The 25650-nt window shown below is 55.9% G+C and overlaps 1 protein-coding gene across 1 annotated transcript in view; it reads right to left on the reverse strand.

Annotated features, from left to right (window-relative positions):
• The window catches only part of RUNX3 (RUNX family transcription factor 3), a 96366-nt gene that overhangs the window by 30257 nt on the left and 40459 nt on the right, over positions 1-25650 (reverse strand). Inside the window, exons 3-4 of the mRNA XM_029080214.2 lie at positions 9258-9523; positions 6851-7007 (exon numbers count right to left, since the gene is read on the reverse strand). Coding sequence (XP_028936047.1) covers positions 6851-7007; positions 9258-9523 — 423 coding nt within the window. The remainder of the gene's footprint in view (positions 1-6850; positions 7008-9257; positions 9524-25650) is intronic.

Raw genomic sequence — 25650 nt, forward strand, 5'->3', positions numbered from 1 at the left:
TGGGGAGGGGGAGCTAAGGGTGTCTGGGTGGAAATGGCTTCCTCGTGGGGGTGTGCACGTACAAGTGTGTATACGTGTGCATACACATGGGGGGCTGTGTGTTGCTAGGCATGTACGTGTGCACGTATGCGTGCGGGTGTCCGCTGGAGCTCGGCAGCAGACCACCAGCCCCGACGGGAGACGGACGGGGCTTCTGAGTCGGTCAGTAGTTCCTGAGTGGCCCCTATCAGCCTGCAGTCAATCGATCAGTCAATCATATTAATTGAGCGCTTACTGCGTGCAGAGCACTAACCACCTCCCGACGCAGCCTCGAACCCCACGGAGGGACTCAGACCCCCACAGTGAGCGGCCAGAGATGGCCTCAGACCCATCAGCCCCAGTTGGCTGCAGGGGGACTCATTGCCCGGGACCGGGCCGGCCCTCCCCACGGCGAGCCCCCCTCTCCAGTGCGGCCTGCTCTACCATGGCGTAGCGGATAGAGCATGGGCCTGGGAGTCAGAAGGTCACGGGTTCTAATCACGGCTCTTCCATTTGTCTGCTCTGTGACCCCGGGCCGCTCACTTCACTTCTCTGGGCCTCAGTTACCTCATCTGTAAAATGGGGATTGAAACCGTGAACCCCTTAAGGGACAGGGGCTGTGTCCAACCCGATTTGGCTGTATTCACTCCGATGCTTAGCACCTGGCACGTAGTAAGCGCTTTACAAATGCCACAATTATTATTACTTAGCCCGGGCCCCCTCCCGATTTCTGCTGGGTAGAGGAGTGGTGGAGAGGGGGCAGATCTGTCTCCAGCCCCCACAGTGAGGCAAAGGGACCCGAGGAGCCTCCAGGGAGGACTGTGTGGCATCCTCCTAACTCCCGACCAAGGGCCATTTTCTCAGAGAGGTTCCCAGCTCCGTCCCTGGTGCCCCCCGCCCCGGGGCCAGGTCCCTCAAGGGCTCCGGTCTCCCAGCCAGGCCCCGTGACCACCCTTGAGGACCAGAGCCGGACACAGAACCGGCTCCCTCTCTTGCCCTCGTACCAAGTGTAGGTAGCCACCATCTGACAGGAAATTGCAGCGAGAGGCATGAGGAGAAATTCCTAAGAGCACGGTTGGGATCACCACATTTAACTGGGTATGACACACCCCCACCCAATATAAGCGGCACCCTCTAAATTTGCACCCTGTAAGTCATGCATGTCCTGACACCACCCTCGTGTTCACATCCAGGGTGTGTTTCCCCTGTTACCGTGAAATCGGGGTGCTGTCATGGCAGGCCAGAAGCATGCCCGATATTTGGAGGCACACGGTTTGAGGGTAGAATTTTTCCCACAGTAGAGGGTGTTGGAGAAGCACCGTAATCTAATGGAGAGAGTTCAGGCCTGGAAGTCGGACGACCGGTGTTCCGATCCCGGCTCCGCCACTTGCTTGCTGTGTGACCTTGGACAGGTCACTCCGCTTCTCCGTGTCTCGGTTTCCTCATATGTAAAGACCCGGTCTCCTTCCCCCTTAGACTGTGAGCCCCATACGGGACGGGAATTATGTCCAATCGGATTGTCTTATATCTACCCCAGCGTCCAGTACAGTGTTAGGCACAGAGTAAGCGCTCAACAAAAACAACCATTATCCTCAGTGGGAAAACGAAGAGGCACCGCCATTAGGGGTCTATGGTCTGACCCCTCCTCGACCCCCTTGTCCCCCTGGGCCCTCCCGATCAGAAATGGCCGCCCCCAGGCCGTCCAATCGGAGCCTCGCTCTCCCTTCCGTCCCCAGCGGTCAGGAGCGATTCCCACGCGCTGAGTCTGGAGGGTGGGGACGAGGGTGACGGCTGAGGGTTCGGGTTCTCCCCGAGGGACGCCTCACGGACGCCCCGTGACCACAGCCCAGAGCCCACGGAACCTCACCCTTCAAAGGCACCTTGGCGGGGCGTGGCGGGGCGGGGAGGAAGGAAGAGGAGAGGCCAGCTGGCAATGGGAGGGTGGAGAGAGTGTGAAGGCCCCTGTGGGGGGAAGGGGCGGGAGGGGTGAGTCACCGCACTGTGGGTTGCTAGAGAGCCCAGTTTGAAGCGGGGAGGCGTGGGCAGGGTGGCTCCGGGGGCGAGGCGCGGGGGACGGTGGCCCGGCCGCAAGTCGGCCCGCGGGGTTCAGTGCCAGGGCCTCCGTTGCCACTCTTGCCGCCGCCTTCACTCTCCCTCGAGGCCGCCATCTTGCTGAGAAGCGATGGGGCCCGGGCGGCGGCGGCCGGGGGTGCTGGGGGCCCTACCCCCGGAGGGTCCCTCGTTCCCCTACATGTAGTGAAAGGAGGGATGGGGGCTATGCACCCTCTCCCTCCCCACTCACTGCTCACCACGGGTGGCCGTGGATTGGTCCCAACTCGAAGCCCTCGGCCTCTGAGTGTATGCGTGTGTCTCTCTCTCTCACTGCGTGGGTGTCGCTGGGGTTTGTGTGATCCTGTCTGTCTGTCTGCCCGTCTGTCTGCCTGTCTGTCTCTCCCAATTCATTCATTCATTCATTCAATAGTATTTATTGAGCGCTTACTATGTGCAGAACACTGTACTAAGCGCTTGGAATGTACATTCCAAACTGACTGGTTTAAAAAATGGACCTCCAAGTATCTGGGGGGTCCAGGATGGAGGACGGGGAGGACTGGCAGAAGGGTCCCTCCCTCCGCCCCCAAATGGATTTGTTTTTATATCCTTTGGCCCGTTTGGACTCAGGGTCCCGGAAAGCCGGCGGGCAATCTCAGGGCACGGCCGGGAGCCCCGGCTCTTCCCGGGCGTGGCGGTGGGGATGGGGGGCGGGTGGTGCGGCCGGCGGAGCGGATGCCTGCTCGCCCGCTCTCCATGAGGGGCTACCCTGTGGAATGGCAACAATCAGCCAGGGATAGGCCCGCAATTACAGAGTAAAGTCGTTTTGGAGGGCTGGGCCGCTTCCTGTGGCGGGCTAGGAGCTGGGCGGAGCAGAGGGAGAAGCCCGTGGAGAGCAGGGAGTTAGAAAATCAGGGTTGCGGTGCGCTCGGCCTGTGGAAAATGCTACTTAAATACTGAATCCGAGCCGTTGGCATTTGACTCTTCCCACTTCCTCGGCCAGGAGATGGACGGGAAAGGGATGGCCCGGCACGGCCTAGAGGATAGAGCATGGGCCTGGGAGTCAGAAGGACTTGGGTTCTAATTCCGCTTCCACCACTCGCCTGCTGTGGGACCTCGGGCATGTCACTTCACTGCTCTGGGCCTCGGTTCCCTCATCTCTAAAATGAAGATTAAGACTGGGAGCCCCACGAGGGACATGGACCGTGTCCAATCTGATTAGCTTCTATCTACCCCAGAGCTTAGTACGGCGCCCGGCACATAGTAAGTGCTTAACCAATTCCATTAAAGAGAAAGCCTGGAGCAAAGGCCGGGGGGGCGCAGGGGGGCCGGGGGACCAGGACAGAGGAAAGGAGGGGTGCGGACGACCTCGTGTCTACTCCCTCTCCAACGAGGATGGAGGCTTGCCGGGACGGTTCACCATCCTGTCTGAGCACCCTTGGTGGGGAGCCGGTCAGTCGCCTCTCCTGGGGACCCTGGTGGGACTCAGGCAGTTATATTGTTCTACTGTACTCTGCCAAGGACTTAGCACAGTGCCCTGCACACAGTAAGCGCTTAATAAATACAACTGACCAACTGACTGGCAGCAAGGGGCAAGACAGCCCTCCAGATGACAGATTCACCCGGAAGGTTGACCCGTCCACCCGCAGGGCTCCTGCGAGCGGGCAGAAAAAGCTGGCCTGGGCGGGAGGGTGGGGGAGGTGGTCGCCACACCCGGCGGCCATTTCCTATTTTCATCTGCTGTTCTCCTCTGCCGCGTCAGGGCCAAGAACGCCGGGGTCTGGAAACCAGGAGGCACCGGTGCAATCTGTTCCCCAGAGAGGCCCTGGGCGTTGGCGTCGATCCCAGATTCCTCTCTGCCCCACTCTCTGAACTGGGAGTTTCCTCATCTGTAAAATGGGTACAACACCCGCAGCTGCACAGAGGGGGAGCGAGTGGCGGGTTGATGGTGGTTGGGGGGGGAGGGAGAGCTAGACAACGGCTGAGAAGGGCCCGGAGCCTCGCCTGACTTCAGAAGTGCAAATTATTCTTGACTCATCTCCATCCTCCTTCTCTTGAGCCAGACAAGGCAATTTGCATTTTTCTGTTCCCCCCAACCACCCCGCCACCCCCCCCCCCCCAACTCCCCAATCACATCCTAGTCCTGTGGACCGGTGTGTAAATTACTCCAGGCCCCATATATATATATTTTTTTAATGGTATTTGTGAAGCGCTTATTATGTTCCAGGCACTACTAACCACTGGGGTAGATACAAGCTAATCAGGTTGGACACAGTCCCTGTCCCACATGGGGCTCACGGTCTTACTCCCCATTTTGCAGATGAGGTACCCGAGGCAACAGAGAAGTGAAGTGACTTGCCCGAGGTCACGCAACAGACAAGCGAGGTCCCGCGGTGGAGCGGGGATTAGAACCTAGGTCCTCCTGACTTCCAGGCCTGTGCTCTACCCACTAGGCCGCTCTGCTTCTCAGAGCAGAGATGCGGCCCGTCCGGGCTCAGGGCTGATTGAGGGAGAGTCTGGCCGACCGGGGTGGGCAGTGATCTTGGTCAGTGTCTCCCCAGGCCTCCTTAAACAGCCGAGAACCCGCTCCGAGCGGATTCTATCTCGTCTGATTTATTATCCATGGGTTTCTCTGCGGGCTTAACTCGTCAGACATCAAATATTTATGGAAACGCGAAGCACGGTTTGCTACCTTAAGGGCCCACACGGGCTTAAGCCGCTGCCAGGGGCAAATTGGATCCCTTTGGTGGATCTTCCCCAAAATGATTCAATTATTTAAAAAGTGAAAGGTGGAGTATTTGGTACATCCTGAATTGTTCTTTTGCCCCCTCTGGCCGAGAGAGACCCCCCCCCCCCGCAAGCTGATGCCTTATTAAGGGCCTATCCCTTTTGTCTCCTGGCAAAGGTAAATAGATGGGGACGGATTATCCATCCGGTTCCTTTGGTTTCGGCTCGATCATCTTTTCCTTCATCAGAAGGATCCGGGTGCAAATTATCCGAATAACTGTCTCTAGGCCCCACCTCCTTCTGTGGGTGGAAGGGTGGGGGGGGGCAGCAGCGGGGGGCCGGGGGGTGTCCTGAGCCAGGGGAAGGGACCCAACCGCCGACCAACTGAGAGAGAGAGAGACTGGACGATGCTGTATCCAAATGAAATGGGGCGGGGGTGGGGGTGGGGGTGGACGGGGGTTGCGGGGGGAGCGTCTGGAGCGGAGCGAATAATGATTTCAAGAATCGGGCTCAGATTAAGTTGCATTCAGTTTGGAAATTTGTGTAAGGAGGATGAAAAAAGAGCCTAACAGAATAATTGAGTACAGCAATGAAAGCTTAATTCATAAAAGAAAACATTTTCCATCCATCAACCTGCAACCAGTTAAGAGCGATGTTTTAAAGAAATCTGCAAGTCGGAAAACGGGCCAACAGGAAAAAGGAAATGTCTGAAAGAATGTAAACTATTTCAGTTTCATAAAAAAGTAACAAGTAAACAGTTATTACATGCAAATAATGCCCTGGTTTTAATTAATGCTGAAAAGTCAAAATATGTTGGACATTTGGATGTATACGTTTGAATAGTTAAAGGGTAAAAAATGCTGCCCGGCTGGCAATTAAAGCCCAGGTTTGGCCATTTTAAAAGGACCAAAGCCTGAAATCCGCCGCGGTTATGGGTGATGAAATGTCCAGTTCTGTCTATGCAGCTCCGATCCCATAGCAGTTTACATAAAATAAACGGGCAGTGCAAAAGGGGCAGGAACACAATGCTTTTCTTAGAAAGTTGGCAAGTGCCCTGGGTTTCGCTGCGATTTAGGGAATTAATGCTGCTAATAATACGGTACAATGTCATTTCCTTCATGTCGGTCTTAAAAAGCTGGCGGGCCTCATCCAGAATATGATCCTTCAAGGTTTCTTTAGCTTTATTCTAATACCCGCAGCACCCGAAACAATGTCAGTTCCAATGGGTTTCGGTTTCAGATCGTCTTGCCCCAGTCGGCCCCCGGGGGGAAGGTAATTCCCTGCAGAGGAGCCTCGCTGCTGGTTTGACAGTAACACCCTAAGACCGCTTCACCTGTGGCTAGGCCCAGGTCCCCACCGGTTTAGGCCTCACATCTCGGCTCTGCTTGGGGTGTGTGTGTGTGTGTGTGTGTGTGTGTGTGTGTGTGTTTGTGTGTGTGTCTGTTGGGGGGGTGAGGGTGGGAGCAGAGCCCCGACCACCCCTGACTCTGGTTTCATAATGCTCCGCTCAAAATCCACCGCGGTGATGCCGTGACCATTTCCTAGCCGTTTCCAGCATCCGCCCCATCGCCAGACCAAACGTGCGGCCTCTAGGGCTCGGAGCTCACGTCTCCTGATCCCCCCGAGCCGGGGACCAAGTTAACGTCACCTGAGAAGTCCTCCCAGACCCTCCTTTGGCCACCCCATCATCGGCTCTATTATCGGGACGACGGTGGCATGCGGTCTGCGTGCCTCACGCTGGGGAGGAAACGCAGGTGAAGCTGCCTGGTTAGCCTGTCTTCCCTTCCTCCCTCTCTGGCCTGGTTCCCCCTCACCGAATGCTCCCAAATGCACCACTTCTGGGCCTCCTTGCCCCTCTGGGCCCTGACTTCCCCTCACCAAGAAGGAAGCCCATTTCCCTGTCTACCTTCCACGACAAGCTCCCCGCTGAGGCCACGCCAGCCCCCTCCCATTTTGGGGGCCCCCGGGTTGTCCACATTCTCCTCCGGACCCCCGCCTTCCCGGCCGTGCCCAAGCGCCCGTCTCCGGGGTCCTGCCCGGACACCCCGCCACCTACCTCGGCCACTTCGCCCCACGAACCTCAGGTCATTAAACCTGGCCACTTGATTCTTCATGACGGCCGAGGCGTTCCGCAGCTCGGCCGAGTAGTTCTCGTCATTCCCGGCCATCACGGTCACCACGGTCCCATCTGGAACGTCTCCCAGGGCCACCACCTGCAGGGAGCCGTGGAGAAGATGGCTTAGTTCGGGTTAGGAAGGGGTTGGGGAAGGGCGGTGGGGCGGGGAATGCTGAGGGATCCCCCTTCCATCCCCACACGCTCCAGCTCGACACGGCCGAGGAGGAGAGCTCAGTTAAAAACCGGTAGGCACGAAAAACAGAATCGAAGCCCCAGGAAATAAAAATAATCTGTCAAAAAAAGCTCAAAGGGAGGGGTGAACTCCCTCAAAAAAAATAAATCACCTGCCTGCAATGGATAGGAGAATGTCTACTCCAGAACGGTCGTTCGGTTTGGCAAAAATGGAATAAAGCTGTAGCAAAGAGCTCAGTTCGGTAGCAATAAATAAGACTGCCAGTCATTCAGGGGGATTCTCGAACAGGTTTTAAACGGACAGGAATGATCTAATAGATCACCTACAAAGCGACTTTCTGAAAAACCGTGTCCTGCTAAATTGTAATTTGCTGTAAATTTCCCAATACCGGTGATTTGGGTGTGAGTGTGTGTGTTGGGGGGGGGGGGGGCGGGAGGGGGAAGAGGGTTAGATTACAAGCCAGAAACCTTTAACTGGAGCTTGAGGATAGATAATATTTGATTTAAAACACCAACCAAAAATGCTAAAGGATGCACCTGTTATTCTGCCTTAAAAGGTACCCAGAAAGGAGAACTTTCCACGCGTCCTGTTAAAAACAAAACCACTAAGTTGTGTTAAGGCAGGGTTACGGGTCGTATTTTTGAGTCAAGGAATCAGAAAGGGGGCGAGATCTGAGGCGCTCATCCGAATCTGACTCAAAGTCATTTCAATGTGACTGCACCGTGCAAGAAATATGAATCCAGATGGAAGAAATTTCAAGGGAGAAAAATTGGGGGGGGGGGGTTCTGATTAAAAAAGGCCAGATTTCCTGTCAACATCCTGTCTCCTTTTAATTTCAAAGATGCCTTTAATCTCCCAAAGACAGTAAAAAGTCATGATCTAGAGATTAAAATTCGCAGCGCCCGGCGGTGGCTCTACCCTTTCCATCCCCGGCCTGGGGAACCGGGGGGAATTTTCTCCCTTTTTTTCCTTATCCCGAAATTTTCCCGGTCGGTCCCGGGGACCGTTTTCTGTCCGCCCCTCCTAGCTCGGCTCCGGGTTTTTCTGGCCGCTCTGCCAGCCGTGGCATCTTATCCGGGGCTCGGGGAGAGGTAAAACCTTTCATTTTGTCTGTCTGCTTTTTGCAAAAGGGAGGCCGATCGAAAGGGCGACGCCGCAAAAAATAAATACTCCTGCAAAGGATGGAGAGGGGCGAGGGGGAGGATGTGAGGGGCTCGGAGGTGGGTGGGGGGGTTTGGCCTCCTAAATCTCAGCCTGGCACTTGGGGTGGCTTGGGAGGAGCCCCCTCCCGAGCCCCTTTTCCTCGACGGGTCCCCCCGTACCCGGGCAGGGGCAGGGGCAGGGGAGAGTCCGAGGTGGCCGGGGCGGGCAGAGCTTGGGTCCGGGGGTCCCGCGGTGACCACTCGCCGGACCCCGAAGAGATGCCCAGCCGGTCCTTGCCCGTGCCCTTCTCCTTCCACCCCCTCTTCCCTGTCTTTCCGGAGCCATTCTGGGAATGGGGGCTCGAGTGCCCACGGAGTGCCCACGGAGTGCCCACGGAGTGCCCACGGAGGTCCGTCCCGGCCGGGTCGCCGCAGGGGTGGGGGACCGTTTATATCGATTCTATCGATGCCTTGATTTTGCTTCGTTTTGTCGCCTGTCTCCCCCCCACCCCTCCCCACTTCTAGACCCGTCTTTGGGTAGGGGCCGTCTCCATCTGTTGCCGAATCGTCCCCTCCGGGCGCTCGGTCCAGTGCTCCGCACGGAGCGAAGCGCTCAGATCCTACGGTCCGAGGACCGAATGGATGTCGCCGAACTAGCTCTCTTCCCCTCTCCGGAGCCCTTCGGACAGCTCACCTCCTCCAGGAGGCCTTCCCAGACCGAGGCCCCCCTTTTCCTCCGCTCCCCTTCCCCGCCCCCCTCCGGCACTTGTCTCTATTTGTACATACTTCCTGTTCTATTTATTTTATTCACGATGTGCAGATATCTCTATTTATCTATTTTGGTGCTATCGATGCCCGTCTACTTGTCCTTTCGCCGCCCCCGCCCTCCACCCCAGGGGAGCCCGTCGCCGGGTAGGGACCGTCTCCGCTGCCCAACCGTCCCCTCCCCGGCGCTCAGTCCCCAGCAAGCGCTCAATCAATAGGCCGGGACGAACGGGTGGATGACGCTCACCTTGAAGGCGACGGGCAGGGTCTTGTTGCAGCGCCAGTGCGAGGGCAGGACGGAGCAGAGGAAGTTGGGGCTGTCGGTCCTGACCAGCTCTCCCGGGTGGTCGGCCAGCACGTCCACCATGGAGCGCCCCTCGGGCCGGGCCCTTCCCAGCGGTCCTGCGGCGGCGGCGGCGGCCTGTGTGCTGAGCGCCCCGCTGTTCTCGCCCATCTTTCCGCCGCAGGGGAAGGCCGTGGAGGGAGGTGTGAAGCGCCGGCTGGTGCTGGGATCTACGGGAATACGCATCCCAACAGCGGACGGTGTTAGAGAGCCGGGCCTGGGGGCGGGAGGGAGGGTCGCCCGGCTGGTCCCGCGGGGGGTCCCGGGGCTCGGACGCCTGGGTTTCCCCTCCGCCGTCCGCCCCCTCCCCGGTGCGAAAAGCGGAGGAAGGGGCGGCGGGCCGGGAGTCGAAGACGGTCAGGAAATAGGCCCGGGCCGGGAGCCCCCCTTCCCCGCCGGCCGGACCCCCGCTTTCTCTCCGGAGCTTCAGGTGGCCGGTGGGGGGGGGGGGGGGTCGGAGTCCTTTTCCCCGCCCCCCCCGGGCTTCGGGGAGGGCCGGGGAGGGGGCTGAGAAGTCCCGGTGGCCCGGCCGGTCCTTGCTGGGCGCCTGGGCGACTTCCCCGAGGTGGCCGTGCGGGTCCGACGGGCGCGGGTCCGGGCTGTCTCTGTCCCTGTCCCTGTCTCTGTCCCCGCCCGGCCCCGCGGCCGAGGGTCTTCCCCCGAAGGCCACGGACCCAGGAGGGCCCCGGCTCCCCGCCGCCCCTCCGACCCGGCTCCGCGGCCAGGCGGAGCCGGAGGATTCGTTTAACTCTTTATTATGACGATGGTTGTTTTTTGGGGTTGGTTGGTTTCTTTCTTTTTTTTTTTTTTTGGGTGGCGAGGGGAGGGGAGGGGAGGGGTGGGGGGGTTGGGCTTGTCCTCTGCGGCCGTTTGAAGCCTCCGAGGTCGCGGGACACGTCGCCACCGCCTTCCCCTCCCCTCCCACAACGCCCCCGCTTCCCCCAACTTCGCAGAAACCGTTTCCCAGGGTCCGGCCCCGGCGGAGGCAGGGACGGGGCGGTGCCCACCCCCCTCCCCCGGGGGAGGGGGCGGGGAAGAAGAAGAGGAGGAGGAGGATGAGGAGGAGGAGGAGGAGGAGGAGGAGGAGGAGGATGAGGAGGAGGAGGAGGAGGAGGGGGCCTATGTACCCCGGGCCTGGGGCGGGGCCAGGGGCGGGAACCCGGCGAGGACCCGGGAAGGACTGGCTGCTGGTGGTGGTGGTGGGGAGGGGGAGGCCAATTGGGGCACCTGTGGGGTGGGGGGTGGGAGAAGAGGGGAGGGGGATAGCCAACACACACACACACACTCTCACACACACACGCGCGGCAGGGCCAGGGGCGGGAACTGGGCGAGGACCCGAGAAGGACCGGCTGGGGGTGTTGGGTGCGTTGGGGGGGGGCCAATTGGGGGGCACCTGTGGGAAGGGGGAAGAGGGGAGGGGGCTATCCAGCATTCACAGACACACACACGTAGGGAGGGGCCGGGGCGGGAACCAGGCGAGGACCCGGGAAGGACCGGCTGGGGGGTGTGTCTGTGTGTGTGTGTTGGGGGGCTATTGGGGCACCTGTGGGGGTGGGGGAAGAGGAGAGGGGGTATCCAGCACACACACACACACACAGAGCAGGGGGCGGGGTGAACCCTGCAGGCCCCCCCCCCGTGCTCTCCCGCGGCGGGGGGGGGGGGGCAGCTTTCGTGGGTTGCCGCGAAGGGCGCCGAAAAAGTCCTCTTAGGCGGCGTTTAGGACGGTTCTTTTTTTGTGGTGGGGAGGCGGGGTGTGTGTGTGTGTTACATTGCTAGCGTATATAAATCCGCGTTTTTGAACCGGGCCAATTGGAAGGCCGCCCCTCCCTGATCACCCAGTTCTGGTCTTCCCCGCCCCCCCCCAAAAGGAGCCATTAGAACAGTGCTTGGCAGAGTGTAAGCGCTTAACAAACGCCACCGTTGTCACTGTTATTATTACTAGGTGGGTGCCGGCTCCCAAACCCCCGCCGTCCCCGAGTCCGGGCCTGCCCGAGTTAAAGTCGACGCCGCAGTGATCAGGTGGGGAGGGGGAAGGGCGGGAGGACCCCCCGAAAAGTTCACTGTTTTTCCCAAAGCCACGCGTGTGTGTGTGATGTGTGTGTCGTGGGGTGTGGGAACTGCTGCCCCCACACCAGCAAAGATGCGTTCGGGTGGATAGACAAGCAACCCGGGTAATTTAGAATAAAAGATCCCCCCCTCAACGCCCCCCGGTTTCACCCAGGTAGGGCTGGAAGAGGGGTTGCTATTTACTTATTCTGGGGCCTAAGTTTCCCCGATCACCGTCTCTGCCGTTCCCTAGAAGCGCAGCTTCCTAAATTCCGTTTCCCTCCCACTTTCTCCCGCTTCGAGAAGGCCCTGGGGGTGAAGGGTCACTTTTCGGAGAAAGGGAAAGGATGCTTCCCCCACCTCCTCCCGGAGGCCTCCCCCCCGGCCCCCGGCCGGCCTCTGAACGTTATTCGGCCTCCGGGACCGGAGCCGCGCAAAGAAATGAACTCCACTAGTTCCCTCGTCCGTTAAGCAGCCGGTAGACCTGTCGTCTCTCCGCTCTTCCCTCCCCCTGGGAAACCTGGGAATCCGGAGGCTCGGGATAAACAGGTCGCCCTGAACGTTTTCTTTCCTTTTTCAAAAAAAAAATATCCCCGAGAAAGGGTCCGCTCGAGGGAATCGCTCTCTCCAACCGGGTCGACACGGACAAAGTCGAGGTGGAAGCCGAGTCGATTCAGGAAAAACCGCTTCGACCTGGTGCTTTTCCTGGTTTTCCCGAATTGCCGGTGGAGACCGGGGCCTGCTCCTTAAGACGCCCCCTCCCCCCCGCCCCAAGACCCCAACCCCCTCGTCCTTCCTAGGTTAGACGCCCTGTGTAAACCGATTTGCCGTTGAGGATATTTCCCTGTAAGAGATTTTTTTCCAATCCGGCTCCTCCCCGAGACGAGACGAAAATACGGGAAAGGTGTCGAATGGGGAACCCACCCGCTAAGGAGCAGGACGCGGAGAGGGTTTTCTCCTTTCCCTCCCCCCCCCACCCACATAATAATAATAATAATTGTGATATTCGTTAAGCGCTTACTGTGCTCCGGGCACTGTACTAAGCGCGGGGGTCGATACGAGCCCATTGGATCGGACTTAGTCCCTGTCCCACAGAGGGCTCACCGTCTTCATCCCCATTTTACGGATGAGGGAACTGAGGCCCGGAGAAGCAGAAGCGACTCGCCCAAGGCCACACAGCAGACGAGTGGCGGGGGTGGGATTAGAACCCGTGACCTTCGGAGACTCCCAGGCCCGGGGGGGAGTCTACTATGTCGTGCCGCTTCCACTGATCGGTGGCAAAAAAGAAATGGGCAGAGACCACGGGACCGGAGGGGCAAGCGACGGTTACCCTCGGGGCCCGCTGGCTTTCGTTGGGATGAAATCTCAAATTTCCCAGTGATTTACGTGGTCGCGGGTTTGGAAACTGCAGGGGACGGGAATCCGGGCGGGGAAGCTGCTTAGCAGCAAGCGTTAATTAATATTGGCACCCACCCGCTTGCCAATGAAAATAAATAATGATTATGAATCACCAACGATCCCCTCCTCCCTTAAGAACGGGGTGTCGCTTTAGGGAGTCGCCAAATGAACGAAAAAAGAGCAGCGGCGTCGTTTAGTGGAAAGGGCACGGGCTTGGGAGTCAGAGGACGTGGGTTCTAATCCCGACTCTGCCACTTGTCTGGTGGGTGATCTTGGGCAAGCCATTTCGCTTCTCTGGGCCTCAGTTCCCTCACCTGGAAAATGGGGGTGAAGACCGTGATCCCCACGTGGGACAACCTCATTACCTTGTATCTCCCCAGCGCTTAGAACAGTGCTCGGCACATAGTAAGCGCTTAACAGATATCACAGTTATTATTATTACCAGCGAGTCAAGGGAGTGCATAAACCCCCGAAGGAAAGAGGTTTCTCCTGATGTCCAGAACCCGATCATTAGGAGGGTGAGGGAATAATAATAATTATTATTATGGCATATGGTATTTGTCAAGCGCTTACTATGTGCCAAGCACTGTTCTAAGCGCGGGGGTAGATAGGTCTGTAAAATGGGGATGAGGACTGTGAGACCCACGTGGGACAACCTGATGACCCTGTATCTCCCCCAGCGCTTAGAACAGTGCTGTGCACAGAATAAGCGCTTAACAAATACCATCATCATCATCGTTATTATTATTAGGAGGTATTCAGGTGGTCCTACATGAGGCTGACGGTCTTCACCCCCCTTTTACAGATGAGGTCACTGAGGCCCAGAGAAGTGAAGTCGTCTGCCCAAAGTCACACAGCAGACAGAGTGGCGGAGTCGGGATTAATAATATAATACTGTTGGTATCTGTTAAGAGCTTACGATGTGCAGAGCACTGTTCTAAGCGCTGGGGTAGATACAGGGTCATCAGGTTGTCCCGCGTGAGGCTCACAGTCTTCATCCCCCTTTTCCAGATGAGGTCACTGAGGCCCAGAGAAGTTAAGCGACTCGCCCACAGTCACCCAGCTGACGAGTGGCAGAGCCACGACCTTCTGACTCCTAAACCGGGACTCTTTTGCACTTGAAGTCACACTGTCGCCCGGTGCCACCCTGCTGGGCCAAGCCGAGCCGAGGGCGGGACAGGGCGAGGAGGCGGGGGGAAAGGGGGACACCGGGCTTCCTTCTTAATGTTGGGAATTTCGTTTCGTCTGTTTCTTCTCTTCCCCTTGGGCGCCGCCCCGTGCCCCGCGGTCGGCCGCACTTGTCGAGCAGGACCAGCAGCGTGGGGAGGTTTGCCAGCCTCGCCCCCTCCTCTGTTTTCGACCCCCCGGGGGTGGGCACAGGGGTCTGGGGGGAGGGGGCTTCCCCCCTCCGACGGTAGAGTGGTCTAAAGGGGAGGGGGCGTCGTTGCTGGGGGTCGGGGGCAGGGACAGAGAGGGAGAGCGCGGGCCTCGAGGCATGCGGAGGGATGGAGGGTGGGGCATCGCCCCCCGGCCCTCGCCCACCAGGCCCTCGCCCCCCGACGCGGTGGGAGCGGCCTCGCAGTTCCCAACGGGACCGCTAGTTGGCGCCTATAGCACGTGCCGTGGCCGGAGCGGGAACCGCAGGCCCGCGCCCCCTAATGCGCCCCCCAGCGGCGGCCCGGGGGAGTCCGCCCCCCCCAGCCCAGGTGCGCCCCCCAGCGGCGCCCCGAGGGGTTCGCCCCCCTCCCACGCCCCAACGGGGCCCAGAGCGGCCGGTAGACCCCCCCCCCATCCCCACCCCCTACGCGGGGCGGGACCGGCCCGGGGGCCCTGGACCCTCCCCTGGCCAGCTGGTCGCAGCCCTCCCCTGCCCTGGTCGCCCTCACCCCGCGGCAGCAAGGCGCAGTGGTTAGAGCCCGGGCCTGGGAGTCAGAAGGTCGTGGGTTCTAATCCCGCCCCTGCCGCTTGTCTGCCGGGTGACCTTGGGAAAGTCACTTCCCTTCTCGAGAATGACCTCATCGGCGAAACGGGGACCCAAACCGGGAGCCCCACGTGGGGACAGGGACTACGTCCAACCCGACTTGCCGGTATCCGCCCCAGCGCTTAGTACAGTGTCTGGCACAAAGTTACCAAAGACCAGAATGGCCGTCATCATCGTCCGTGCCTCCACCTCCCTCCCAGCCCCGCCGTCGGGACCCCCGGGGGAAGCTCGGCTTTGCGTGTCGGGGATTGCGTGCGTTCATTCATTCGTTCGGTCGGATTTAGTGAGCGCCTACCGTGTGCAGAGCCCTGTCCTAAGCGCTTGGAAAGGACGATTCAGCAGCAAAGAGAGACCAGCCCCGCCCACATGGGGCTCAGGGTCTAGAAGGGAGAAGCAGCGTGGCCCAGTGGGTAGAGCCCGGACCTGGGGGTCAGAAGGGCCTGGGTCCCCATCCCAGCTCCCCCACTTGTCGCCTGGGTGACCTTGGGCGAGTCACCTCACTTCTCTGGGCCCCAATGACCTCATCTGTAAAATGGGGGTTAAAACCGTGAGCGTGTCTGACCTGATAAGCTTTTGTCGGCCCTAGCGCTTAGCACAGTGCCTGGCATATAATAAACGCCTAACGAATATCACTAAAAAAAAAAAAAATACACGCCAGTGGGGTCGCTCGCTTCAGGCCAAGTTTCACAAGCGGGACGTCTGGTGCCTTCAAGAATAATAATAATAATGTTGGTATTTGGTGTTTTTTTTGGTATTTGTTAAGCGCTTACTACGTGCCGAGCACTGTTCTAAGCGCTGGGGTAGACACAGGGGAATCAGGTTGTCCCACGTGGGGCTCACAGTCTTCATCCCCGTTTTACAGATGAGGTAACTGAGGCACCGAGAAGGTAAGTGACTTGCCCAAAGTCACACAGCTGTCAAGCGTCAGAGCGCTTACTACGTGCCGAGCACTGTTCTAAGCGCGGGGGTAGATACAGGCTCATCAGGTTGTCCCACGTCAGGCTCACAGTTAATCCCCATTTTACAGATGAGGTCGCTGAGGCCCAGAGAAGTGAAGTGACTTGCCCACAGTCACACATAAGAATGATCCCGGTACTGGAAAGACGCCGGTGGATTGTAAGGGATCTCTCCAGTCGACCAGTGCTATTTATTGAGCGCTTATGGTTATGGTACTTGTACAGAGCTTTACTATGTGTCGGGCACTGTTCTAAACGCTGGAGAAGCTATATATTAATTGGGTCGGACACCAGTCCCTATCCCGCACGGGACTCACAGTCTAAATAATGATAATAATGATAATTCTGGTATTTCTTGTGGAATTGGGCCCTTACTATGTGCTAGGCACTGTATTAAGCGCCGGGGTGGATACAAGCAAATGGGTGTGGACAGAATCCCTGCCCCACGTGTCTCAATCCCCGTTTTACAGACGAGGGGACCGAGGCACAGAGAAGTGAAGTGACTTGCCTAAGGTCACCCAGCAGACGAGAGGCGGAGTCGCCTCCCCTGGGGGTCACAGAGCGCCCTGGGAGAGTCCCAAGGTGGGGGGTGTCACCCATCCTGGGAGGGGGGAAGGGAAGGAAGCTGGAAAGGGGGAGGGGGAGTCTCCAGGGCTCTGGGGAGGCGACCCCTTTCCCGATGCGTGGGGAAAATGAGGCAAGCTGGCGCCGAGACCGGTGCCCGAACGCCAAATTAGCTGGAAGTATAAGTAATAATAATAATAGTGCTATCTGTTAAGCGCTTACTATGTGCCGGACTCTATATTAAGCGCTAAAATTCCTCAGCTCCCCCTCCCCTCCCCATCCCCTTGGCTCTATCCCCCTCCCCGCCCCTACGTGTATAGATGCACATATTTATAATTCTATTTATTTGTATGAATGAGGTGTATATATCTATAATTCTGTTTACTTTTATTAAAGATGTGTATATATCTATAATTCTACTTATTTTATTAGTGATGGGTATATATCTATAATTCTGTTTACTTTTAAGGATGCTACGGATGCGTGTGTACTTGTTTTGATGTCTGTCTCCCCCCGCCTAGACTGCGAGCCCGTTGCGGGCAGGGGTCGTCTCTATCTGTTGCTGAATTGTACTTCCCAATCGCTCAGTACAGTGGCTCTGCACACAATAAGCGCTCAATAAATACGATTGATCGAATGAATCGATTTGGATACACTCCCTGTCCCACGTAGTGCTCGCAGTCTTAATCTCCATTTGACAGACGGGGAAACGGAGGCACAGAGAAGATGGAAAGAGCGCAGGTTTGGGAGTCAGAGGTCGTGGGTTCTAATCCCGACTCCGCCACTTTCATCTACTCCAGCGCTTTGAAGAGTACCTGACACGTAGTAATCGCTTAATAAAGACGATTATTATTATTATTAAGTGGCAGAGCTGGGATTTTAGAACCCGGGGCGTCCGACTCCCGGGTCAGCGCTCTTTCCACTAGGCCACGCGTTTGCGCATGAGAATATTGTGTCTGAAGATTTTGGATTGATTTTTGAGAAATCGGGGGTTCAACGGAGACTCGGTGGGAATTAATCCTCTCCTTTATATCCCGGCGAGTAACGGTAAACCCGTTAGAGAAGCAGCCTGGCTTCGTGGCAAGAGCCCGGGCTTGGGAGTCAGAGGACGTGGGTTCTAATCCCACCTCCGCCACTTGTCTACTGCGTGACCTGGGGCAAACCACTTCGCTTCTCTGTGCCTCAGTTCCCTCGTCTGTAAAAGGGGGATGAAGCCTGTGAGCCCCACGTGGGACCACCTGAATACCTGGTATCCACCCCAGCGCTTAGAACAGTACTTTACTCCCCTGTGCCTCAGTTTCCTCATCTGTAAAATGTGGATGAAGACTATGAGCTCCATGCGGGACAGGGATTGTATGCAACCCGATTTGCTTCTATCCACCCCGACGCTTAGTACAGTGCCTGCCACAACTATTGGCACAAAGGAAGCGCTTAGCGAATATCACTGTTATTATTAATAAACCCGCACCCACGTCCTCCGGTTGCTCCTCTCGGCTTCTCCCGCTGGATTTTGATTTTGGGATTCGGGTTTTTGGGGTGGGGTGTTCAGTGTCTTTTAGGGCCCGAGGCCTTCCTGCTGGGTCGCCCCCCCCCCCTCCCCCCCCGGGTCACTCATTCGATCGCATTTATCGAGCGCTCACCTTGTGCAGAGCACTGTACTAAGCGCTTGGAAAGGGCAATTCAGCAACGACGGTCCCCTGCGAACTGCCAAATTGCAGGGGCCGCCGCCGACCTCAACACAAGGGACCCTGGCGCGGGGAAAGGGATGCAAAACCCGTTGGATTTTCGTGCCTTTCGGAGGGGGCAACGACTTGGAACGGAAAAGGGAGAATCAAGGGTCGTTCGAGGCCACAACGGGCGCGGCCTGGCTTCGTCTACCTCGTAACCCGGGGATTTCCTCGAAGGAACTCAAAGCGCTACTTGGGGGGTGGGGGGCGGGGAAGAGGGGGTCTTTGTTTTCAGCGGGTCTCTCGTTCATCTGGGCCTCGTCCTCCTCTCCCCCTTCCTCCTCCTCCTCTTCCTCTTCTCCATCAGGGCCAGCGAGGTAATGATAATGATGGTATTTGTGAAGCACCTATTACGTGCCAAGCACTCTTCTAAACGCTGGGGTAGAATCAGGGTCAGCAGGTTGTCCCACTCGGGGCTCACGGTCTTAATTGGCATTTTCCAGATGAGGTAACTGAGGCACAGGGAAGCTAAGTGACCCGCCCAAAGTCACATAGCTGCTAAGTGGCGGAGGCGGGGTTAGAACCCACGACCTCTGACTCCTAAACCCCGGGCTCTTTCCACTAAATAATGCTGTAGCAGCCTGTGGCTGAGCCCGGGTTTGGAGTCAGAGGTCGCGGGTTCTAATCCCGACCCCGCCACTTAGCAGCTGTGTGGCTTCGGGCAAGTCACTTCACTTCTCTGTGCCTCAGTTCCCTCATCTGGAAAATAGGGATTAAGTCTATGAGCTCCACGTGGGGACAGCCTGATTACCTTGTTTCTCCCCCAGCGCTTAGACAATGCTTGGCACATAGTAAGCGCTTATTAATAATAATAATAACAATAATGATGATGGTATTTGTTAAGAGCTTACTATGCGCCAGTCACTGTACTAAGCGCTGGGATGGCCAGAAGCAAATCAGATTGGACCCAGTCCCCGGCCCACATGGGGTTTACAGTCTTAACCCCCATTTTACAGGTGAGGTAACTGAGGCACAGATGCTATTATTATTATTATTATTATTATTATTATTACATCACGATTGGAAAGCGAAGGCCCAGAGAGGCTACACCGTCTCAGGACGAATCATCTGCGGGGTTCAGGAATAGAACCCAGGGGTCCGACTCGGAGGCCGGGGTCTTCCCATCCCCAAAGGGGTGGGGAAACTGAGGATTGGGCGCCTCCCAGGCCGGCCCGACCCCGGGGGGACCAGGGACTCCTGATTGGAAACGGTTTCTATAAATACTCCCCGCCCCGTTCATTTTTCCGGAAAGTTGTCATTCTTTCTTTCCTGGGTTATATTTAGCCCCTCGGTTATTTTTAAGCGGCCAGTCTAGCTCCTGCTTGCTCCAGAAAAAGTCTCCCGAAGCGGGCCGGGGTGTGAGGGGTGGACATCCGCGTGGACTCCCCTCGCAGCCGGCCGGGGTCCAAGCTATCCCCTAGACGCAGTTATAATAATTACGGTATTTATTAAGCGCTTACTACGTGCCAGGCGCCCTACTAGGCCCTGGGATGGATGCAAGCCAATCGGGTCGGTCACGGTCCCTGTCCCGCGTGGGGCTCCATCCCCATTTTCCAGATGGGGCCACTGAGGCCCGGAGAAGCCAAGGGACTTGGCCAAGGTCACACAGCAGATAAGTGGGGGGAGCCCGGGCGCTGTGGGCGGGGATTGTCTGTCTTTGTTGGCAAATTATACTTTCCAGGCGCTTAGTCCGGTGCCCCGCACGCTGTAAGCGCTCAATAAATACCACTGAATGAATGAACTCTAAACGCTGGAGTGGGTACAGGTGAAGCAGGTCCCTGGCCCGCATGGGGGCTCACACGCCTCACCCCCATTTTACAGATGAGGCAGCCGAGGCCCAGAGAAGTGAAGTGACTTGTCCAAGGTCACGCAGCGGATTAGAACCCGGCTCCTTCTGACTCCCAGGCCCGTGCTCTATCCACTAAGCCATGATCCCCCAGCCTCGGTTGCCCTGGGGCTCAGCCCCCCCCCCCACCCTAAGGTCTCCCGGGGGTCGCCCCCCTTTCCCCAGCATCCCCCCACCCCCCCAAATTCTGCCACCGAGGCAGGACTGGACGGGGCAGTCCCAGCTCCGACCAGGAGGCGGCGCCACCCCGGCCGGGTCAGGGGCCTGGACAGGGCTCGGGTCCCCCAGAAGGGGGATTTCCAAGCGCACCCAAAGGACCTGGGGTCTCCACATCCTCTATCTCTCCGGGCTGGGGAGCAGGGGAGTGGAGCGAACCACGGGAAGGGGCTCCCCCCCCTCTGGGAATCTATCGGTCAGGTCGTCCGACCCTCCCTCCGAAAGGTCGGGGCCCGCAGAAATTACTTTCCTTCCAGAATCCCCGCTGCCCTGCTATGAAACGCAGAAACTTTAGTGAGGCCGGCACATAAACCCATCAGCTTAGGCCAAGCCTCAATCAGCGTCCCGTCCGGCCCAGGAGTCAGGGCAGCAGCTGGTCTAGGGGTTAGGACCCGGGCCTGGTAGTCTAATTCCGGCCCCGCCACTTGTCTGTGGCGTGACCTTAGGCAAGTCACTTCACTTCCCCGTGCTTCGGTTACCTCCTCTGTCAAATGGGGATGAAGACGGTCAGTCCCGTGTGGGACAGGGACTGTGTCCTACCGGCTGTGCCTGTATCCTCCCCAGCGCTTAGTACGCTGCCCGGCACCCAGTAAGAGCTAAACAAATACCACAAAAAAAGGGAGTCTCTCTGAATGTCACAGAAGCCAAGAGAGGGTTTTCTTTTAAAATTGCAGGTGGTTCCTCATTTCCACTCTCTGCCCTCCCCTCTCTGTCGACATTGCGCTTGACTGGGTACCCCTTAAGGGCTTTGATACAGCACTTTCCCTCTATTATTTCCCTGTCTTTAATTTATTTTAATGCCCGTCTCCCCCCATAAATGCTTTAAGGCTAAGGATCCATCTACCAACTCCATTGGATCGTAGTGTCCTGAGCCCTTAGTGAAGTGCTCTGGATGCAGTAAATGCTCAATAAATACCATTGATTACCTGATTGATTGGTGCAAGACACTGGCCTGAAAATCAAGAGGGCGGAATACTACCCTGGTTGGGAGTGTTTCTCGACAACAGTTAAAAACCGGATTAATTGATTCCAAATAAAGTCACGAGATTTTTTAACCTTTAGGCTATTGAGGTCACTGGTCCCCGACACCACCACTTCTCGCCTGCCGGAAAACGGGTCCAGATCTTCAATCAAACAATCAATCAATCAATCAATCCAACAGTGGTATTTATTGAGCATTTACTGTGTGCAGAGAGCACTCTTGGGAGATTACAATGCAACGGAGTTGGTAGATACAGTCCCTACCCACAAGGATTTTATAATCTAGAGGAGGAGATGTACTAAGAGAGACAAAGTCCCTGCCTACTTGTCTGCTGTGTGACCTTGGACAAGTCCTTTACTTCTCTCTTCTTCAGAACCTCATCTGTAAAATGGGGATTAAGGCTGAGAGCTCCCTGCCTACTTGTCTGCTGTGTGACCTTGGACAAGTCACTTTACTTCTCTGTTCTTTAGAACCTCATCTGTAAAATGGGGATTAAGGCTGAGAGCTCCCTGCCTACTTGTCTGCTGTGTGACTTTGGACAAGTCACTTTACTTCTCTGTTCTTCAGAACCTCATCTGTAAAATGGGCATTAAGACTGTGAGCTCCATGGGCGACAGGGACTGTGCACAGACCAAATATCTTGCATCTTGTATCTATCCGGTGCTTAAACACTGCCTGGCACATGGTAAGCACTTAAAAATAACATTATTATTATTATTATTATTACCCAGGTCCCTCATCATTCTTCTCCCAAGCTTCTCCATCTCTCTAGGTTGTCACCTGCTTACGGGCAGGGCCCATGTCTGCTAATTCAACTGACAGTAGGCACTCAATTTTTTTTTCATGGTATTTGTTAGGCACTGTACTAAACGCTGGAATGTATCAGGCATGAACAGGGTTGAATAAATACTAATGCTTGATTGAAGCAGCACAACGGTGTCCTGGACTGCCCCCCTCTTTTTTAATTTTTCTTCAAATGACATTTGTCCCACATAGGGCTCACAGTCTTAATCCTCATTTTGCAGATGAGGCGACTGAGGCCCGTGTCTAACCTGATTAACTTGTATCGAACCCAGCACTTGACATATAGTAAAGACTTAAATATAATAAGCATCATCATCATCATCATCATCATCATCATCATCAGGGGTGCTTTCAAACAGAAAGACACTACGTGTGATTCACTTCACAGGTCGACAATTGGCCCGCTTTGGGTCACAACCCCGAATGGCGTTTATTAAGCGCTGTATTGTGTGCGGGGGAGATGCGGGAGCGAATTAAGGGTGGGAATCCAAGTGCAGGGTGATACGGAAGGGAGAGGGAGAAGAGACTCAGTCAGGGAAGGCCTCTTGGAGGAGACGTGCTTGTAATAAGGCTTTGAATGGGGAGGAGAGTGATCCTCTTGGAAGCTCGTGGCGAGCGGGGAACTCGTCTAACAATTCCGTGACGTTATCCCCTCCCAGACGCTTAAAACAGTGCTCTGCACACGGTAAGCGTTCAATAAATGCGACTGATTGGTTGAGTGATTGATGCAGGGGGAGGGAGTTCCAGGTCGGCCTGCAGGATAATTCTCTCGTGCCCAGCTCTCCTGGCATTAGTTCCAAGGAAGAGAGCTGCTCCCATGAGGAAGTTACCCATTAAAAATTAATCGCCGCCGCCTCTGAGCTGACGCCTCAGAGCGATGTCGGTGCAGCAAGAGGGCCTGGCCATCAGCTGGAGATAATTTATGATATTCGTTAAGAGCTTACTATGTGCCAGGCACTGAACTAGGCGCTGGGTAGATATAAAGTCGTCAGGTTGAACACAGGCCATGCCCCACATGGGGCTCACAGTCTTAATCCCCATTTTGTAGATGAGGGAACTGAGGCACAGAGAAATCAATCAATCGTATTTATTGAGTGCCGACCGTGTATCAGGCACTGTACTAAGCGGTTGGGAGAATACAACACGGCGATATAGAAATGAAGTGAGTGGCCCAAGCCCTGCGATTCCCTGTTCACATTTAAAATTTTTTTTTAATGGTATTTGTAAAGTGCTTACTATATGTCAGGCACTGTACTAAACACCGGGCTAGACACAAACTAATCAGATTGGACACAGTCCATGTCCCACATGGGACTCAGAGTCTTAATCCCCACTGTACAGACGAGGCAACCAAGGCCCAGAGAAGTTAAGCAACTTGCTCAAGGTCACACAGCGGACAAGTAGCGGAGCGGGATTAGAACCCAGGTACTTGTGACTTCCAGGCCCGTGCTCCATCCACTAGGCCACAGTGCTTCTCTCAGGGGCTCACAGTCCAATAGGAGTATTCTAAGTAGTTCTTCGAGTTCCCCTCGAGACCCCTCCGGCCTTCCGATACCCACCATATACGAAGAACGTAAGCTCGTTGTGGGCAGAGAACGTGTCCGTTCATTGTTCTGTCGTACTCTCCCAAGCGCTTAGTACAGCGCTCCGCACACAGTAAGCGCTCAGTAGACACAACCGAAGGAACGCACCGACCCCCGTGGGCGCTCTGACGGAGAATAAATTGTTTATCGAGCTCAAAAGCCTCCACGCATCCCTCAGTCACACGATTTTCCTCCCTCCCCGGGGGCAGCCGATATCACATCTGCCCCCCGGCTCGGCTTCCCCCTCCTCCCCCCAGACCCTTTCCGTGTGGGCTCCATTAAGACTTTCCACCTCCTTTTAAAGATTCTAATGACTGTCAGTTCTTTTTGAGACTTAATTAATTTCAGAGGCTGATTGCAGAGAGGAAACAGGGAAGCTTTGCCCTTACGCATATGAAGATTACTGTCCCATTTAATGTGGTGGGAGAAGGAATGCTGTTGTACATTCCTGCCTGCAATAAAAGCCACATGGCTTTAAAACGTCGCATTTGAAAAAAAGAGAAAAAAAAAACTTTTCGGAAAGAAATCAACTATGTTTTGTATGCATGGCATGAGATAAAAACTGGTCATAAATATTCAAGGAACGGTTAAGAGTTTTAGGCGGGCGAGGAGAGCGGTGAAGTTGAACCTTTGCGAATCCCAAAGACGTCAAGTCTTAAGAACGGGCCCGTCGATCAGTAGCGCGTTTTGAGCGCCTTACTGTTATCGTTATGGTATATCTGAAGTGCTCACTATGTGTCGAGCACTGTTCTGAGCGCCTTCTGAGGGAGGAGCACTGTACGGAGTACTTGGGAGAGTGGAACTGAGTAATGGAGATCAGGTCTCCGCCCTCAAGGAGTTTTCAATCTACCGGGGGGGAGAGAAACACCTCCAACTGTCGAGAAGCAGTGTGGCCTAATGGATAGAGCGCGGATCTGGGAGGTGGTGAGCCTGGGTTCTAAACCTGGCTCTGCCACTTGTCTGCTGTGTGATCTTGGACAAGTCACTTCACTTCCGTGTGTATCAGATGCCTCATCTATAAAATGGGGATTAAGGTTGAGAGCCCCACGTGGGACAGGGATTGTGTCCAACCCGATTAGCTTGTAACCTCCCCAGAGTTTAGTACAGTGCCTGGTTCATAGTATGCGCTTAACAACTACCATTTAGAAGCAAAAAACAAAACCCACAACATCCAGCGGAAAAAGAGGGATTGGAAGGGGTGATTCCGTTCCAAGAGCCGCCGGTGGAAGTATGAGTGGGGAGAGTTTAATGTAGGGTGTTCTGAGTTCATTCATTCATTCAATTTTATTTATTGAGCGCTTACTATGTGCAGAGCACTGTACTAAGCGCTTGGAATGTATGAGTTCAAATTCTACCCCTTCATAGCATGGCCCTGTGCAATGAGCACCAGACTGGGTTTCAGGAGACCTGAACTGTAGTGTTGGCTTTGCTGTGTGTTACTTATTGAGTCCCTTGATCTCTCTGTGCCTCAGTAAATGGGGATTACCTACCTCCTTACCTCTTAGACTGTGAGCCCCATGTGGGACAGGGACTGTATCCAACCTCTCCCAGTAATAATGTTAGTATTTGTTAAGCGCTTACTATGTGCAGAGCACTGTTCTAAGCGCCGGGGTAGATGCAGGGGCATCAGGTTATCCCACGTGAGGCTCACAGTTAATCCCCATTTTGCAGATGAGGTAACTGAGGCACAGAGAAGTTAGGTGACTTGCCCACAGTCACACAGCTGACAAGCGGCAGAGCTGGGAGTCGAACCCACGCCCTCTGACTCCGAAGCCCAGGCTCTTTCCACTGAGCCACGCTGCTTCTCTAATTAGCCCAGTGCTTGGCACCCACTAAGTGCTTACTAAATTCCATCATTATTAGGGGTGAATACCCAGTAAATGGGTCAACACCCCGTCCCACTGCCCACCAACATTCTCCCAACAGGCGATGAGCAAAAAGGCCAATTTTCAGGGTCTGGAGGGAAGGAGGGAGAGTGTGAACAGGTGAGCCGTTTCTCAGGTGAGAACAATAGAGTCACGACCCTGCTAGCCAATGGAAATGGGCGGGTAAGGATTCAAATATTGGCCTCTTCCTGGTGCGTAAGGGATTGCTGAGGCTTCAGGAGTAGAGCTAACCGGACTGGAAGTCTCAGGCCAAGCAGCAACTCATCCCAGCTACCTTGACTGGGAGGAATAAGGTGAAGAGTCTCCAT

The sequence above is a fragment of the Ornithorhynchus anatinus genome, chromosome 16 (assembly GCF_004115215.2).
Source record: "Ornithorhynchus anatinus isolate Pmale09 chromosome 16, mOrnAna1.pri.v4, whole genome shotgun sequence".
Classification (NCBI taxonomy): domain Eukaryota; kingdom Metazoa; phylum Chordata; class Mammalia; order Monotremata; family Ornithorhynchidae; genus Ornithorhynchus; species Ornithorhynchus anatinus.